At 34.5% G+C, this 19,747-nt stretch overlaps 1 protein-coding gene across 3 annotated transcripts; it reads left to right on the top strand.

Annotated features, from left to right (window-relative positions):
• Positions 1–8,258: 8,258 nt before the first annotated feature.
• On the top strand, positions 8,259–15,530 carry LOC145584814 (uncharacterized). 3 transcript variants are annotated; one of them, XM_081641620.1, is made up of 10 exons: positions 8,259–8,616; positions 8,823–8,995; positions 9,094–9,196; positions 11,677–11,777; positions 11,985–12,053; positions 13,101–13,216; positions 13,310–13,364; positions 14,166–14,286; positions 14,607–14,749; positions 14,844–15,530. In XM_081641620.1, the coding sequence occupies exons 2-10, from the start codon at positions 8,849–8,851 to the stop codon at positions 14,943–14,945; spliced, it is 957 nt and encodes a 318-aa protein (XP_081497746.1). In that variant the 5' UTR covers positions 8,259–8,616; positions 8,823–8,848; the 3' UTR covers positions 14,946–15,530. The 3 variants fall into 3 exon arrangements, with proteins under 3 accessions (XP_081497746.1, XP_081497739.1, XP_081497732.1); XM_081641613.1 differs by having other exon boundaries at positions 8,806–8,995; XM_081641606.1 differs by having other exon boundaries at positions 8,259–8,679; positions 8,806–8,995.
• The last annotated feature ends 4,217 nt before the right edge of the window (positions 15,531–19,747 follow it).

Genomic DNA, 19,747 nt, shown 5'->3' with positions numbered 1-19,747 from the left:
GTTTTGAACATTCTGCCATAGTAGGTGTCGTGCGCATCTGAATGGCTTGCGCGTGGCATCCCAACGCAAGTAATTAGGATGTGTTGCTGTAGGCACCAAAATTGATTGTCTTGCGCGCGATATTATGGTAAGATTCGATTTCATATTTTTATGAAATTCTGAATCTTCTGCAAGCGCATCACTAGCAGTTGCGCTGGGTGTTGCGCGCGACCTTGTGGGTTGTGCGTGCCAGACCAGCGCGACTCAGTGAGATGCGCGCGGATTTCTCTACGGCATCATTGATTTTGAACCTAGGCGCCTCTAAATCCGTCATTTTTAGATTTTAAGCTCGAGCTTAAGCCTTATTATGATCGGGCTTAGTTGATTGGACCTTAATGCTTTTGTTTTTGGGTTAGGCTAGTTTATTTTTATGTTCTTGTGATTCAATCAGTTATCCATAAGTGTTCTTCACGTTAATCCAACACGAAGATGGTTTTATTTATCGTCATTGCACTTTTGGTCGGGACAGGAGGCCAAAAGTAGATGTCTACAGTTAGCCCCCACTTTGATCGAGTCTAGAATAGACGAGGATCAAAGTAGTCAAGGAAATAGATTCGAGACTTATTCTACGAAGTTATCAAAGGACATAGAATCTTTCAGAAATGTTTAAGGATGTCGAAACGGTTCTTGATTTGCAAAGTGCTTGAGACAAATAGCTATTAAGGTTAAAAAAAAAAAAAAAAAAATCTAGCCTTAACGCACTAAAGAATTTAGATTGATCCTTTGCAATTGTAGAACGCTTTTACGAGTGAAGGTGTTCTTGGTGATGTCACGTCATGAGAAGAAATCGGTTTAAAAAGGAGTAGAGGGGATTATATCCTCTCGGTCATGTCATCGTTGGTCTAAAGTCCCTCGATATGTCATTGAAACTTTAGCCTGATTTTAACAAGTTGTAAAGATGATAAAAGGGGTGTTTCGACTTTCGTAGCCTAACATGTGGATAAAGTTCTTGACAATTCGCTTGTCAAAACGAAGTACTCGGTGTCCACAAGATAGAAATACATGTCTCAGGACTGGAGGCATATATCCAAATTCAATGAAAGAGAAGAAAATCGGCAACTCTCTCAGCAGTTTTGTCCACAAGATGAGAACACATGTCTCAGGACTAGGGGCACGTGTCTACATAGATGTGTAGAAACCTAAGTGTGTCTCCCCAAAAACCAAACCTAGTGATGAATACTTTTCACGTCGCTTGATTATCGAATGAGGTGAAAGTGTGAAAGGTCTTGTGATATATTTGTTTTAATAAAAATCTTTCTTTCTGTTTTTGAAAATATTTCTTTTCTTACTCTATTTATGAAAAATATACAATCAAGTTTATTTTGGTCCATTGATAAGGGTCCAATAATGGTGTAGTTGGATGGGGCTTAAAAAGACCTTTCCAACAATATATTATAAGCCTAATTCCGATGAATAATGAGGAAGTTATGGCCAAAATACTAAACTGGGCTCAAACCGGATTTTACCTACGGCCCAATGATCATGTGGAGGGTCCAAAGGTTTAATCCCTTTCCTAAACTAATTCGGATTTATTAGAAGCTTCTATAAGTTTCTAAAAGATCTTAATTATCCTTTTTTTAAAAAGATAAGATCAAAGAATTCGAAATTGAATAAAACTTCTCTTTTTGAGAGTCCTTGTTCTGTGCGAAATGGAAGATGACCATATTATTTTCTTGCCTCACAATTTTATCCAAATCTTATACGGTTGGATAGATAGTGAAATTATCTTTCCAATAATATATTATAATATTAATTTCGAGCTATCACGAAAAAGATATGAAAGGAATACGAAACTCTATTCAAAACTGACACTCTTCCACTATTTCGTCCATATTTTTTTTATCTATAATATATTTTAATCTGATTCTAGTTGTGTTGAAAATTAGACTTCAAGATATTTCCAACGACATATTATATGACTTATTTGGACTTCTGGATCAAAAGATATGATAAAAACAAAATCCGCAAAAACCGTCCCAGCGCCAAACGACAGGTTTGTAGCACGACAACAGAGTCTGTCGCACGCGAAAGATTTGCGACAGGAGCTAATTTTATTCCGATTCGAATTATATCTCTTTTCTATTGTCTCCGGAATATTTTTCTATAAATAAGGTCATAGACCCTCGTTTTGATTCATTCACAATCATAAACAATCACCAATCATATCTTTTCTCTCTCTAAAACCTAAAGTTTATTCTCTCTCTATTCTTTTTCTAAGCTTAGCTCTTTTCAAAATACAATATTCCTCATTCACAAGTTCTAGACACATCTAGTTAATTTCGAATTTGCCTTCGCTCTAGACGTGAAAGGTTGATAATTTCTGAGGGTTTGGCCCCAAATCCCTATTTCAATTATTTAATTTAATTGTTTGATTTATTATTTTCCTTGAAGTTAATAACGCGTGTATTTTGTTATTAGAAAGAGATATGAGGCATCCAAGTAAGTAGTTGCTTTAATTCTTTTGTTATAGAAAGCATGCTTTGATTATTTTGATTCCTAGTATCATGTTAGGATGTTCTATTGCTTCCTAATATCATGTATAGGGTAATAACTAAAATTTTTAATATCATGCATGTTTCTATGATGCCTCCTATTCTTTCTAATATCATGTTAGTGTCATGTTAGGGTTAAACATTTAATCTTTATTGTTTAGTGACATGCTAGGGTTTGTTATTAATCTTGTTAGTATCATGCCTAGGATCTTGATAATATTATTATGATTTATTATGATTATGATGATTGTGATTATTATGTTGCTTGATATTATTATTTTTATTGCTTGATCACGCCTTATATGCATGTTTAAAGGGAATTGGTGGTTGTAATCACGCTTAATAAGATAATTAATAATCTTGTTTAGGTTAATATGATTATAATTTAAGTGATCGCCAATAATAGATTTGTTTATGCATTAATATTCAACCAACATAGATTAAACAAGTTTAGGGTTAATCTATTGATTGTATGTTAGTCAGAAAGCGCACATGAATATGAGAAGAATAAAGTAGAGACCTATTATTAGGGCAAGTTTAATATCTTTTAGGTTGGATTTGTAACTTCATCCCCAAATATCCAGTCATGATTCCAGACCACTATGGAATTAGCGAACTCATGGATCGTGAATGGGTGTAACCTTCACCATGAGAACGGTTTACAAGTTCCTAAAACTTTTTGGCGACTCTTTTGCTCTTGCTTTCTTCCTTTTTGACGCCACCATGCTTAAGTGTATGATCACAGTGGGGCTCAAGTGTGGGATGCTTGAAATATTCCCTACAAGATACGACATCTCACGTTGCTCTTTATACAGGGGGTGACGGCACCCTAACTGTCCGGCAAGTTAGTAAGCTCACTAACTGCCGTATTTGCTTTCTTTATATAGGGGGTGGACGACACCCTAACTGTCCGGTAAGCTAGTAAGCTCACTAACTTCCGTCTTTGCTTGCAATCGAGAAGTGTCTGTTCTCGAATGGTTCGGCGTGCCTGTCGACTCGTTAGCTAACACCTAAAGTAAAGTAGAGAAATTCTATCTTTTAGGTACGAGAGGTAGATCACGTAGAGTTGTGAAGAGGTGAAATTTTACGCAACACATACGCCATAAATTTTTACGCCGCATGAACGTCGTCCTTTTTGCTGTGGATGCCAAAAAGAAAGAAAATAGTTAAATGAAAAAACTGTCTATGGGAGCTTTTACGTAAAGCACCACTATTAAGACACGCTTACGAAAAACGTCCAAAACGTATGCTTAGGGAAGGCACAAAGCACGATGTACATGCAGGATGATGCAAAAAACTATCAAAGAAGAAAACAAACAACAAAATGTAAAGAAATTTTGATAATTTGCGTGTCATTACGTCTAACAACGAGAAAAAACCGTTAAAAGTTAATCAAACATACCAAAATTCAAACACCGGTCTTTTAAGTGACAAGTATCTGCGCGTAACTCAGTGGGTCGCACTGGCGAGGCGCGCACATCGTTCTGAGTTGCATTCGATTGTCACGCGCAACAGATTCAGTTGCGCGCGACATTTAAATCGGCAAAAAGAAATTGCGAAGCGCGATTTTTATTTTAGTCTCTCTCTCTCTCTCTCCTTCCTTCGTTATTTTCAACTCTTCTCTCTCTAAAAAGCTTGGATTTTCTTATTTTTTCGAAGCTAAAGGAAGTAGATCTCGTCCTCTATTCTCATTTTCCATAATCCAATGTAAGTTTTTTTTGCTAATTTTTGTTTATTTTTGGCTTAATTCGGACGATTTTCGAACCGCAAAACCCCAAGTTTCGAATTTGGGGGTTTTTTATTGATTTGGTCCATTATTCTTGAAACTGTTTGTTCTATGTTATTATGCTATGTTAAAGGAGTATTTTGCAACAAAATTAATGAAAAATGGTTAAGTATTGAACCTTGTATGAGCATTTCCTTGTTTAAGTACGTTTTTGCAATTTTCCTTCGAAATTTAGCTCGAATTTGTTGTTTTTTAGCTCATTTTGGTTATACTTTTTTATTATGAAGTAAATTATTGTATTAGAACTAGTATTACTTTCATGAATCATGTTTTTGAAAATTTTGAATCCGAAAAATGACGCAAAGTATATTCTTAGGTTGTTTTTGCCATGTTCGAAATTCAAGACTGTTTGGTAGACGATAATTATGTTTATGCTATCACTATTCGTCTAAAAAGTAGTTGATTCTTTGATGTTTAGGAATATAATCTCTTGAATGCTTTAGTTGAAACTGGTATATGATGGTTTTTGTGGGTGTTAAAAGCCCCCGTTTACTGAGTTTAACTGCAGGTATCGTAGCCCCCAAGCATGGTGACATTCGATTTATGTGTTCAACCCTTTTAGTAGCCGTTATGCTGCCGAAATGGGTCTAGAACATGTATATGCAAGGTGGGTGGCTGGGTTAGGATGTGTTGGATGGGTAGTTTTATTTCTTATATATTTTTTTTTAATTTGTATTTTTTTGATGATTAATTAATTATTTAATTATTTTAAAATCTTTTATATATTTTAAGAGTTGTTTTCCAACTTCTCGCCACAAGACTTTAATCCAAGAATGGAGCAATTCTATGCATTCTTTTTTTTTTTTTTTAAAAAAAAAAAAAAAAAAAAAAAAAAAAACCTTCCTCTCTCTCTCTCTTTTTCTTTTTTTTTTTCTTCAAAAAAAAAAAAAAAAAAAAAAAAAAAAAAAACTCCTTTCTTTCTTTTTAACAGGTAATAACTTCCACTACTTTTACCACATAACTTGAAACTCTATTTTTTTTGGAGGCAATAACCTACACTTCTTCTTTTTTTTTTCTGGAAAAAACAAATCTATAACTTACTGTATGATATATGATGAATTTGAAAAATGTCGTGGGTATTTAGTGAATTAAGTTAAAACTCATGAGTATTTAGTGATGGCGGTGGTGGTTGATGATTGGGTTCAAGGCTTGATGGACTAGGAGAGGGAAAGCTATGTGAGGTTGGATGTCAATGGGGCGGGGCGGGGCGCATGTTGGCCTTCCCATCCCCATCCCCATCCCCATCCCCATCCCCACGGCGGATCTAATATTCATCCCTATCCCCGCCCCGGCAGGTACAACTCCAAAACCATCCCCGCCCCAACCCTTACTCGGATATCCATCCCCACCTAATCCCCACCAAAGACCCGCCTAATCCCCACCCAAGACCCATCTAATCCCCGTCTCTCACATACACAATCCTACGTAATTAATACGGATTATAATAATTAAAAAATTTATTTTTAATATTACACACATTTTTGTTTATAATATAAGTGTATTACAAAGTATTATAATTAATATTTTATTTCACGTAGTTATTTTATAAAATAGTATAAAAGTATATAATTTTGCTTTTAAAGATATATAGACGTGGGTGGGGCGGGTACGGGGATGGGGTGGGTACAACTTAAAATCCACCCCCACCCCATCACCCATGGCGGGTATGGTTTTTATCCCCATCCCCGCCCCACCACCCGCCAAACCAAGACCCATCCCCGCCCCACTGACATCCCTAAGTAAGGGTAATTTTATTCCTTCATGACTTTTGTTGCCAATTCAATAAAATAAAAAAAAATAAAAAAACTTTGACGGTATTTAGCAATTTACTTGAATAGTCCAACATACCCCTTAATAAACCGACCATATTTATCATAGACCATGGTTATAAACTAGGGATGTCAGTGGGGCGGGTCAAGTAGGAGATCTGCCCCATCCCCGCTCTAGTGAGGCAGGGATGGGTCTCGGTTTGGTTGGTGGTGGGGCGGGGATGGGGATAAAAACCATACCCGCAATGGGTGATGGGGTGGGGGTGGATTTTAAGTTGTACCCGTCCCATCCCCGCCCCGCCATACCCCACTTCATACCCGCATCATCCCCACCTCATACCCACATCTATATATCTTTAAAAGTAAAATTACATATTTTTATACTATTTTATAAAATAATTACGTGAAATATAATATTAATTACAATATTTGTACGACACTTATATTATAAACAAAAATGTGTGTAATATTAAGAATGTTTTATTTCTATTATAATCCGTATTAATTATGTAGGATTATGTATTTTAGAGACGGAGATCAGGTGGATCGTGGGTGGGGATTAGGCGGATCTTTGGTGGAGATTAGGTGGGAATGGATATCCAAGTGGAGGTGGGGCGGGGATGGTTTTGGAGTTGTCTGGTGCAGGGATGAGGATGAATATTGGACCAGCCGCGGGAATAGGGATAGGGATGAGGATGAAAATATCAGGTGGGGATGGGAATGGGAAGACCAACATCCGTCCCGCCCCATTGACATCCTACTACAAATTAAATATAAACTTGGTTTTCCACGGAACACCTTTCACATACCCGCTGGTCCAAGCATATACTAGCGTTATAGCGTCTAGCGCACATAAAAGTAGCACTGTCAAAACGGTTTGACAGTTCGGTTTCGGTTCGGTTTGAAATCGGTTCGGTATTTAATCGGGTCGGTTTGGAATCGGTTTAATTGTCTCACGGGTCGGTTTTGGTTCGGTTTAAATAGTTATCGCTTCGATTCGATTTCGGTTTATTCTTAAGCGGTTTTAATTCGGTTCGGGTTGTAAACAGTCCGGGTAGTAAACGGTTCGGTGCAGACGGGTTGCGGTTTGTTAACGGTGCGGTGTAAACGGTTTTTATCCCGGTTCAAACAGTTTCGGGTTGGAAACGGTTTCGGGTTAGAAACAGTTCGGTTCTTTTTTTGGTTCAGTTTATAACTAGTTCGGTTCTTTTTCGATTCAGTTTTTAACTGGTTCGGTTCTTTTTCGGTTCAGTTTATAACTGGTTCGGTTCTTCGATTGTTTAACCACTTTAACGTTATTCATATCGGTTCCATTTCAAGTTTACTAAATTATAGTTGAATCTTAATTAAAACATAGCCTAATAGTATATTCATGTCACTAGCACACTCCCATCTTTATTTCATTATTACTCACAGAATCAATGTAATCATATGCTTAATAGTCTCTGTGAATTAATTTTATTTATTACGCCTTCAACCAAGCCTTGGTACTTAATATTACAAGCTTTTTGTTCATTTGGTTTCATCACCTCAAATGTATACATGACTAGAGGCAATAGTGTTGCTAATAGTTTGGGGCAGGGCCTGAGCCTGCTTGTTTTGCTCTTGTTTGTGAACACTGATTATCCTTAAGACCTTAATGAATGATTTGCCTTGCTATTTAAAAAAAAATATTCTAAGATTTCTAATATTTAATCCATTTAATTATATCCCCGTCAAAAAAAAAAAAAAAAAAATCCATTTCATTATATAAAAAAGTTTGTAAACGGTTCGGTTTATAACCAGTTCGGTTTACAATCAGTTCGGTTTTTAAATGGTTCGGTGCAAACGGGTAGCAGTTTGCTAACGGTTCGGTGTAAGCGATTTTTTTGCCAGTTTAAACGGTTTCGGGTTGGAACCGGTTTCGGGTTAGATACGGTTCGGTTCTTTTTCGGTTCGGTTTTCTTTCAGTTCGGTTTATATTCGGTACGGTTTGTTAACGGGTTCGGTTCTTATACGATTTAACATTATTCGGGTCGATTCGGTTTCGGGTTTACTAAAATACGGTTCGGGTCGGTTTTCGGTTTAAAAAAAACGGTTTTTAATCGGTTCGGTTCTCATTTGGGTCGGTCGGTTTCGGGCAGATAAACGGTTTCGGTTTGAAATTTGACATCACTACATAAAAGTATAAAACTCATTTGTATCTTGCTTGCTCAACTGCTCAAGTCGTTCTGTTTATGTTTCTTCTTTTTTAAAGACCAGTCAGCTACTCTCCTCTGAAACAACACTTGCAATCAAAACTCAACAATTTAATTTTTAATCAAGACAAGAATTTCAATTGTCAAACTCCAATTTTAATATTACTCAACAATTTAAACAATAACGTCATTTGCCCAATTGCAATTCAAGAATCCCCAAATTCCAAAACCCTCTGATTTTTTCAAAGACCTAATAATTAATTAAATCACACTCTCCCAACTTCTTTGCTTGCTTCCTAAGATTTTCAATTTTTTCCCTTATTTAAAGAAAACTGCAAATCAAGCCAAGAAAGGTATACGATACTGTTCCAAAAATTCAATTTTTGTTGCGATTTTTGTATTTTTGTATTTTTGAGGTAATTTTTCTTGTTGAAATTTATATTTGATGTTTTTTCTGATGATGGGGTTTTAGAATTTCTGTCTTTGATTATTCATTTTTTTTATAATTATTGCCAAATAATGTTCAAATTGACGCAAATTAGGTGAATTTGATTGTAAGAGGAGAAATTTGGAGCTGAATTGGTGATGTCACCTTCGGCTACTTTAAGGAGAAGGCTTCATCATGGTGATGTTGATGGGAGAAGACGTGAGCATTATGATTCGTCGGATTCCGGCAGTTTAGCTGAGCCATTGCTTGGGAATGATCGCGAGTATGGTGATAGAAATCGTGAGGTGAATTGATTTTACTTGTATAATGTCATTCGTATCGCCTTTGTAGGATTGTTTCAGTGTTTGTGAATGATGATTGTGTAATTTTCTGTTAATTTCAGCAATATTCTTTGGATGAGCTTTTGGATGATCCAGGGAGGAAGGTCAATCTCCATTGGTCTTTTATATTTTCTCAGCTGCTCGCGCAGTGGGCTCAGTGGCTAGGTACTATATGTGGAACTCATTAAACTGTTTAGTATTAGGAACTTGAATTGAATTTATTAGTTTGTGTTAAATAGTATGGAGTACTTTTTATTTTGTTACTGCATTGAACTGATTGTGGAATCTGCCTATTGCGATTTTAATCATATGTAGTGATGAGTTAGAACCGATTGTGGAATATGCCTTAGGTAGTTTTAATCACATGTTAGTAGTTAGAATCTGATATGCAGAAAAAAGCCGGCGCTATGTAGGAGGTAGCCCAAGAAATTTCTTTTTCGGGGATTGAGAATGGTGAGAACGGAGAACTGAGAAGCTTGATAATCTACATTTCGTACCTTGAATATGTATGCTATATGGATAAATGATCGTAGATGAGTATATACTTATTGAGTAGATTGAGCTTTAATCCTACATTGATCACTGATAGAATCCTGGATGGAATACAGACTAGAACCTTTATGTTCAACACTTAGCTACCCAATGAGATTCTTCTTGAAATGTGTAGGAAAGTGGAATGTGTCTAGCCAAAACTCTTCTTGAAATGTGTAGGAAAGTGGAATGTAGGCTGAAAAGAATTTTTAAGTGAAGGAAAAAGTAAAAATGTAAGAAATAATATCTATGCTTACTAGGTCCGAAACTGAAACAATCAAATAAAAAAGATAAATTCTACCCCAAGTTACTTATATCTAGTAAACCAAACTATACAATCATCTGGTTTGGGTTACCCATAAAACTCTCCTGGATGTACTGTCTTAGGTATTTCCAAACGATTTTTAATTACTTATTCAATATTTTATTTATTTTATGATTTTTTTTGGGGGGGAGTAATTTTCAAAAGCTTTAACAAGGCTTTAGTACCAACAGCGCAGTAAACAATGTACTCTGAAGTGCTAAATATAAAGGTGGTGAACTTTGTAGAATGTAAGATGTGCTTGGTTCTTGTCAAAAAAAAAAAAAAAAAAAATTGCTCGGTTAGGCAAGCTCAATAAAATTGCATTTAGCATTGGGTAGTTCATAGTTTATATATATGCCATATCATATCAGGCTCAATATTTACTATGGATGTGTTCCATTCAATTGACTTTAAAGTTTAAACTATTTGAATTTGTCTTAATTTGATTGAACTTATGTGAAATTATTGAAACATGTTGTAATAGTGAAATGAACATTTTCAAACTTTAATGAACTCTTGAACCTACATGAAACAAGCAACTAAGTTGAACATAACAGAGCCTAAGACTCAGCTGTGCTAGATCATGTGTAATATATATCTTCTTGTTTAGCTGAGGATTATGCCATTCACCCTAGGAATATGGTGTGTAGGCCAGGATTTAATTTTTTTGATTAAATTTTTTTTTTGGCCTAATCCTGCCAATTTTTTTTTATGTTTTTTTACTGACAACATTGTTTTGTTCAGGTAATTTTGTTTTGCACTATTAAGCTAAAATAAACAGATGATTCACAGTAGCTTATTGTCAAAACGTGGGAATTTTACCTCAACACTGGTGACTTAATATAGTATTTAGTCTTTTTAGGGTCATCATAAACACTTAAAAATCCTCGTTGCATCTTAGCTGTTATTGTGCATTGCCTGCCTGGAAACTAGCTCTATACTTAAGTGTCAATGTGCAAGGGACCTTTCAGTGAAAGAAATACCACTTTCTGCTTTTTGCAATCTTCCTTGGTTTGAAGGTTGATATTCTCATAAATTTATTTTCTACTTAAGGCAGTGTTGGTCTGGTATTACTAAGCCTGTTAAAATTCATGACATCTTCATAGACAATCTAGGCATGATAATTTTGAATAGCACTCTCCAAGAAAAGATGGTTTTTAGTCTTCATAGACATGGTAGCTTCCATCTGTGGCTCTAACAGCCTGTCGGCTGGCTTGATTCATTATCAATTTTGTTTGATCCCTCAATTTTTGTATTTATGTTTTCATGACCAATCCTTTCACCTTGATCGAGTCTCTTCTTTCTACAGTTCATTTACAAGTCTGAAAGGAAGTTTTAAGTGAGAAATGGATGTTGGCCTTGATATCACTCTTCCCTGCGACTGATTTATTTCTTGGATAGTCTCTTCTGTTGCGTACTACTGTATTTTTTTTTTGTCTTATTCTATAAAATTCGTGGCCTGACGCTTTTATTTTACCTTAATTATGATACTAGAGATACTTATCTGCCTTTGGCAAGGTTTGTGAATAGTGAGAATTCTGGGAGGTACAGTTGTTCTCAACTTTGCATTTAGTCTGTCTGCATGATGGAAAGAAAATAATCTAGGTATAATGTACACTCTTTATTATGTTTCAGAAGTGGTAATTATTCCTTAATTGAAAAAATGGTTGATTAAATACTTGACAGTGTATTAAATATTGTGTCAATAGGAACTTGAGGAAAGCAGGATCTGTTATTCAATTTTTATCATGTGATAATTATCCCTTTCCTATGTCTAATTAATATTTTAAATCATGATATTTCTGTCCAGCAAATATTGTTCTTGGCTCAAGGTCACTTTTTGGACGTCTTGTGGGTCCTGCATTCTCATCGCAAACACCTTTCTTGGCACCAGCTCTTACTTCATTACAGGTATAGTCAGTGTTAGGAATCAGGATGCTTTATTCTTCCTCAGTTGGCTATCTATGTTTTCTTGTTCTAGTATATGTAAACATTATGTTTGTTTGGACCATAATGTTAGATATTCAAATATTATTTTATCTGTAATATGCTTAGATTTCTGAATACGCATTAATTACTAAAGTGATGCACTGATGCTCTGTCATATTGCTATTGTAGGAGGAAAGACTCAGACACCTTCAAAGCAGGCTGAAAGTTCCGTTTGATGGAAGCCGAATAGAGCATCAGGTTGATCTTCATTTCATGGTTGTTTGGACTCTAGAATATTTTTAATGCATGTGTTACGATATTTGTTATATTAAGTAGGCTTATTTAGTAAATATATCTAATAATCATACTTGTTATTTACGTATACTAACCGTAAGGACAATGGAACATGACAGTTTTTTGTAAATTGCTTGAGCAGCAGTAGCAATGCAGTAAAGTTTCTTTTGGCAGATTATTCCTTTAAACATTGAGAATAACACGTGAGATATTATTTGCAGCTCTTTGGATAAACCAAATGAAATTATTAGGTTTCTGACAAGCTATACATTAGGTGTTATCTAGTTTTAGTTACTGAATGAATCAAATTTGCTCAAACAATTTTTTGTTTCTAATGCGGCTCACCTGTTCAGCTTATTGTCTTGCTGCCTTCTTGTTGATTATGTTTGTCAGCTATGCTTTGCTATTAAATTCTGTGCACACATCCCTCCATCTCACCCCGAAACTATCTGAAGCTACTAATGATCATTGAATGGCCTCTTTAATCCTTTCTAAATTCATGTATTATGTCATGTCTATTCCTGATTGTCTATTGTAGATAAATTCTTGATTTTTTTTGTTCTGACATAGTTAATGCTTGCTTCTTTTTGGATGGATTAATACTTGCTCTTGAATTGTCTGATATTTGCATAATTTGCAAGCAATTTAACATATTTAAAGTATATCGGCACGGATTTTATACACCGAATGAAATCAATAAATGTTCTGATAGGACAACTACCAAAAATCAAAATCTACTATTAATTCTCGCTATGCGTTGTCCAATTCATCACATCCTTTGCATGTCATTACGTGACATGATTTGGAGCTCAAAAATCCAGCATTTCATTTTCACTTATAACTGTTACCTGTCTAATGTCAATATGGACCGTCAATATGGACCATCTTATTTCCATTGTGCATTTTTATTCTACATATTTGTTTATTTATATTTTCAAAAAAGAAAACTTGAATGTATGTTGATGCATATTTGATAGTATCACATTAACAAAAACAACTTTTTGCTTCCAGGATGCTCTTAAGCAGCTGTGGAGGTTGGCTTTTCCCAATAGAGAGCTCCCACCTCTTAAATCAGAATTTTGGAAGGAAATGGGCTGGCAAGGCACTGATCCCTCCACAGATTTTAGGTATGCTTACTATTCGATGCTAGACTTCCAAATAAAAGCCATCCTACTACTTACCAGAATCTGATTTTAGATGTCATTATCTTCTTATACTAGGGGTGGAGGATACATATCACTTGAGAATCTCATATATTTTGCCGAAAAATATCCGGTATGTATCCAACTATTCAGTCTTTAGATCTTTTTCATTGTTTACCACTTTTGCATTCATATTTTAACGTAATTTTGAATGTTCTCAATCTCTTGTACTTGTATTAGTGTTCCAATAAATTTTCCTGGTTATGAAATCCACATGATGTTGACACTAGGAGTACAATCTTTAGAGTATAACTGTGCAGGGGGTAAGTCTGCTGAAAGCTGAGAGTAATGTGTAATAATCCAAGATCGGCTAACCATTGTCATAACCAAAAAACCCTTTTTTCAGTAATGCTTACTGTTGAACTTGCTATTCCCATCTGCACTACATACCATTTGTGTAGTCTTGCATCTCCTTATGTAATCCTAGCAGCTCCATGTCCACTGCCTATCCTGATCCATCCCATCAAACTTTTCGAGCTCCTGTTAGTAATTCGTATTCCCTGCGTTTAAAGTTAAAGATACTCCATAGTATTTTTACTGTTGCAACTCTTTCAAGCTTCCATCTGGATCCTTCTTGATCATGTCTAGTATAATAGTTTCACCTGCACCTCATTTGATTTTCTTTGCCTGTAATGGTATTGATTCAACTCTATTACTTATCATGTTGTATAGGACACTTTTATTTTTCTCGGCATGTCTGTCCCTGTCTTCTTTTAACCATTGCTTTTGTAAAAGTGAGACATATTGTCGAGGAGAATTATTTTATATTCTATTTTAGATGTATAAATTCTTTTGTTTTGTTGATGTGGAATGTTTTCAGATTAGATTGGAGGGGGAAACTTACATTTATTAATGAACCTTCTCATTCTTCCAGGGGTCTTTCCAGTGTTTGTTGCACAAGAAAGATGGACAGCGGGCTGAGTGGGAATATCCCTTTGCTGTAGCTGGCATCAATATTTCGTTCATGCTAGCACAAATGCTGGATCTCCAATCTGGCAAGTCTCATTTACATGTCACCAACCTTTTATTAGTCTTGTGAAAGTATGAATTATGCCAGGGCAATGCCTGCATTCCCTACAACAGGAAGAAGGGGGAAGGTTGATGTTTTCTTTACCTGAAGATACATGTTTGCACTTTTGTCTACCCTCTATTCTTTATATCCAGTTAATATGGAACAACTGAAGAAGCAAGGCTTGTGGTGAAAAAATTGTGTTACAATTTTCGTAGAATAATTTTCTTAGAATTATTAGGATTCCTTGTTTTAAAGCTTTATAAGGAATGGATTATAAGCCGTGGGATCGAAAATTTCTTGCAGGAAAGCCAACTTCCAAAGCTGGGGTACATTTTCTAGAGTTGCTTGCCCAGGATGAGATGGCATTTGACAATCTGTATTGTATAGCCTTTTTAATGATGGATGCGCAATGGCTTGCAAAACGTGCATCATATATGGAGTTTAATGTAAGTCCATTGTCTTTCCCTATCCTATCGCCTGGACATTCATTTTAGTAATAGAACGGGAGTTTAATGTAAGTCCATTGTGATTATTTTCCAGGATGTTCTGAAATCAACAAGAGCGCAATTAGAACGGGAGCTTGAGTTAGAAGATATCTGCAGTGTAAAAGATTTGCCTGCGTACAACCTACTGAGAAGATAATCCCTGACCCAATTTTATATCATCAGCAAAAATTTGGGTTTTCCATAAATTGTGAACAATGTAGTCATTTCCTTAAGAGCAACAACTCTATCAGGAACTCAAATCATGCTTAAAGATGTACAATGTTTAAGTTAGAATTAATCTTCTTCTTCTTCTTTTTATTTTTTTTTAAAATTTTTTTTTTTAATTTTTTTTTTTTTTTAATGTGTACACGTAGTTACAAAAATCATTACCTGTATAATGAAACAATGTTCTTCGCTTTGCTGGCCTGTTTACAAAATATATGTACAATAACTAGTTGTATATATTTTTTTTTTTCGGTTTTTGTTTTAATTATTGTTTATTTGTTTTATATCATGGTAGAATTGCCCAATCAAACTGGAACTCCACATTGTTCTAACTCAACCAAGCTTCACCAACATAAGAGGTATATCTCGATTTAATTGCACTTATGGGTAAGCTATGTATATTATATAGTATCTGCATTCGTTCTATCTCATGTCCAAGTTCCAAGTGAATTTGGTAAATACTTGTAGATTGTCTATGGGTTGACTAAACTGAAAATAAAAAATTTATTCTATGACATGTGTCACTCTGTAAATAAAAAGTTTCCCCATATATAATATAATGAGGACCTTAAAATATTATATATATATAATATAATGAGGACCTTAAAATAAGAAGGATGAGAAGGAACAAATTTGCATATATTTTATATTAAATGTGTTTTTTTTTTTTTTTTATATTGAATGTGCATAATTGTGTTTCAAACTGATAAAAATTTTTAATTTTCTGGAAAAACGAAAATTATGCACATTTGTTCAAAAAATATGCACATCAAATGTAAGTCAAATTTTTTTTGCACATTTAGTTCAAAAAATATGCACATTTAGTACAAAAATTATGCACAAAAAATCCTTGTCATTCTTCTTATTTTAAGGAACTTCTCACCCTAAATCTTATAATGAGAAGGAATCTTGGTTGTACATATAAATTCAAAGATGCACATTTCACCTCCACGAAATGCACATTTAGCACAAAAAATATGCACATTTAATACAAAAGTTATGCACATTCAATTTTTACTTTCATTTTTCTTCTTAACTGCAACAACCTCTCTCTGTGTGATCTCTCTTCCCTTCATTAAAGCTTATTTAAAGTTCTAACTTTTATTTTAAAGATTACAAAGGAAGTATCCATTGTTTTGAGATTCAAAAAGGAAATTTTCTTTACTACTCTTTCCTCCTGTAGACACCCATTTGTGTCTCCCCAAAACCAAACTCAGTGATGAGTACCTTTCACGTCGAATCATAATCGAATGAAGTGAAAGTATGGAAAATCTAGTGTTGCAGTTAGTTTTTAATTCTTTTCTTTCTCTCTATTTTTGAAAACCTATTTTAAGAAAATAACCAATCTAGTTTAGTTTGATCCATGATACGGGTCCAATAATAGTGTAGTTGGATTGGGTTCAAAAAGAGCTTTCCAACGATATATTATAAGCTCAATTCCGATGAATAATGAGGAAGTAATGACCAAATTACTAAATTGGGCCCGGTTTAATCTTTATATGCGGCCCAATGATCTAGGGGAGGGGCTATTATGATTTATCATTCCTAATGCGATTAGGATTGATTATAGTCTTCTAAAATCTTCTAGAAGGTTCTTTTGAATCCTTATTTGATTAGCATTGATAAATGAGTTTTAAGAGTTTTATTTAGAATAAAATAAGTGTTTTTAAGGAAAGTACAGTTTTACCCTCTCGCACGCTTAAATTTTATCAAAATAAGAAAACGCGTGGAAAAACTGATTGCAGCGTCTGGCGACAGGCCTGGCATTTGGCGACACGTCTGGCGTCTGACAACACAACTGGCGTCTGGCGACAGCCCTGTCATCATCTGGCGACACGCGTGTTTTGGCGACAGCGTCGTGTTTTATTCTTTTCGAAACTCTGATTCGTTTTTATCATATCCGGCTGATTTTCTTTATAAATAGCCTCCTAAAACCTCCGTTTTGAATCATCAATTCTTCTCATCAATTCTTATCAATTCTCACCAACTCTCATCAAGAAAATCTTAATACTCTCTCTCTCTTTCTAAACCTGCTTTTCACAAACAAAATTCCGCATTCACAAGATCTAGACACACCTAGCCAAGTTCGAAGTTGCCTTCGCCCTAGACGTGAAAGGTTTTAATTTCTGAGGGTTTGGTCCCAAATCTCTATTTCAATTATTTAATTTAATTCTTTAATTTTATATTTTCCTTGAAGTTACTAATGTGTGTATTTTGTTATTAGAAAGAGATATGAGGCATCCAAGTGAGTATTTTAATTGTTTTATTGATATATTGATATAGAAATCATGTTTAGATTGTTATTTTGATTCCTAGTTTTATGTTTAGGATGTTTTTCCTAGTGTCATGTTAGGATGTTTTCCCTAGTATGATATTTAGGGTGGTTTGCTTATATCAATTATGATTTCTGTGATGCTTCCTACTTTCTTTCCTAATATCATGTTAGTATCATGTTAGGGCTAAAGCTTTGATTTTTATATGTTTAGTGACATGCTAGGGTTTTGTTATTAATCTTGTTAATATCTTGCCTAAGATCTTGCTATTATTATGCTTTATTTTAACATGATTATGGTGATTATTTTTATTATTATTATGATGATTGTTATGATTTATTATTATGTTGCTTGATTTATATTATTTGTTATTGCTTGATCACACCTTTTATGCATGTTTAAAGGGAATTTGTACTTGTAACCATGCTTAATAAGATAATTAATAATCTTGTTTAGGGTTAATTTGATTATAATTAAATTGATTGCCAATAATAGTTTTGTTGTGCATTAATATTCAACCAACATAGATAAACAGGTTTAGGGTAAACCTAATGATTGCATGTTAGTCAGAAAGCGCACATGAATACGAGAAGAATAAAGTAGAGAGGTCTATTATTAGGGCAGGTTCTTTCTATTTTAGATTGGATTTGTACCTTCATCCCCGAGCTTCCAGTCTTGGTTCCGGACCTTTTGGAGTTAACGATCTCATGGATCGTTAAGGGGTGTAACCTTCACCCTGTGAACGGTTTACAAGTTCCTAAAACTTGTTGGCGGCTCTTTTGCTTTAACTTCCTTCCCTTTGGACGACATCATGCTTTAGTGTATGATCACAGTGGGTTCAAGTTTGGGGTAATGCTTGAAATATTCCCTACACATCCTTTCTATTATTTGGGAGTAAACAGTTCGTACAGCTTTACGACATTGGGGTAATCAAATTCGAGTTGTCGTATCTTTTATATATGAATCAAATACAAAAAAAATTTGTGAGCGTTAATATTATTATTATTTATTTATTTATTTTTAACGAGAATGAGCGTTAATATCTAATTAGTAGTAGATATTAGTCAATTTACTGCACATAAGAAGGTTTTTTGGGTAATATTCATTGAAAGCTTTAAAATAATGAATCTTTTGAAGGAAGAAATTCGCCATTGATGCTAGCTTAATTCCAAATTGCTTAATATTCTTCAAAAATGTCATCGATTTCACGTACTACACTCATAATTTGGACTATATTTGTCATGGCTTTGCATAACTTGAGGTTTATTATAATGAACACCTGCAGCTAAAGAGACTCTTAGATGAAGGAAATATCATGCATATTTTGAAGTAGATTTATGAATAATTAGTTTAAAAATTATGCACAATGAACTGAAGGTTTCTTTCGGTTGCACGCACGTGTAGTATCTTAATGTAGGTAGAGGATGAGAGAATGATAGAAGTAAGGTCCTTTATGAACTAAGTAATGGAGTAAATATTAAGCATATTTAGAAGTAAAAGTATGCACATTTTTAATCAAAATTAATTCATATAAAGTTCGAGTTAAAAAATATTTGCACATTTAGTTTAAAAAATTTGCACATTCAGTACAAAATATATGCACATAAAATCCTTTTCATTTTAAGATTCTTCTCATTTGTCCCTATATATATATATAATCAAGATCATGTGAAAGTCTAGGTCTATAATAGGAACTAGGAACGACCGTTGATCACTTGAAATCTGACGGCTGAAATCTTGCCTGCTTCATTAAGGGCAAAATAGGAATATGGCGCATTGAATGACTACCCCTAAATCTTCCCGTTTTCTTTTTCTCACTCCTCGACACACTTTCTCTCTCTTCTAAAAATTCTCTCTGCAATATGATTTTTTCTTTGTTCTTCGCTCTCATATCAAATTCGCAACCTTGTTTTTCAATCTTCGATGTTAGTTATGTCAGACCAAGTAAGTTGTTTGATTTGTTTTTCTTTGTTATTTTAATTCAATTAGGGTTTATGATTTTGAATTTTGATTGATAAATTTGGGTTTAAAATTACGGTTTTTGCGATTTTTGATTTTAATACTTCACGATGTGCTTATTTTTTTTTCTATTGGGATTTATTTGCAGTTTTTCTTGTGTTTTTTCATGAATTACTGTTCGGATTATAGAGTTAAATCTCAGTAACTAGGAACTCGATTGGAATTATTGTATCTCTGGTTGATTAAATTCTTATTTGCTTTACGCTTTGTTTGGATAGCAAAGAAGGAAGGAAAAGAAGGGGAGGGAAAATGGAGGAAGGGAAGGGGAAAGAAAGGGAGGGGGAGGTGAGCTCCATTTTCCCTCCAAATTTCTCCAATTTTGAAGAGATTATGGTTATTAAAGAGAGAGGGAAAATGGATCCCTCCCTCTCCTTCCCCTTCCTTCCCCTAATCTTTTACCCAAACAAGAGATTTTGTCCCCCTCCATTTCTCTTCTCTTCTT

Source organism: Chenopodium album, chromosome 2 (genome assembly GCF_948465745.1).
Source record: "Chenopodium album chromosome 2, dcCheAlbu1.1, whole genome shotgun sequence".
NCBI lineage: Eukaryota > Viridiplantae > Streptophyta > Magnoliopsida > Caryophyllales > Amaranthaceae > Chenopodium > Chenopodium album.
This window is presented reverse-complemented; position numbering and strand designations above follow the sequence as displayed.

Bases quoted from the DNA above. Each gene is read 5' to 3' on its own strand.
- LOC145584814 (XM_081641620.1), top strand. From the start codon at position 8,849: ATGTCACCTTCGGCTACTTTAAGGAGAAGGCTTCATCATGGTGATGTT. The intron at 8,996-9,093 runs GTGAATTGATTT...TGTTAATTTCAG, and splicing joins ATGGTGATAGAAATCGTGAG to CAATATTCTTTGGATGAGCT. The intron at 11,778-11,984 runs GTATAGTCAGTG...TTGCTATTGTAG, and splicing joins CAGCTCTTACTTCATTACAG to GAGGAAAGACTCAGACACCT.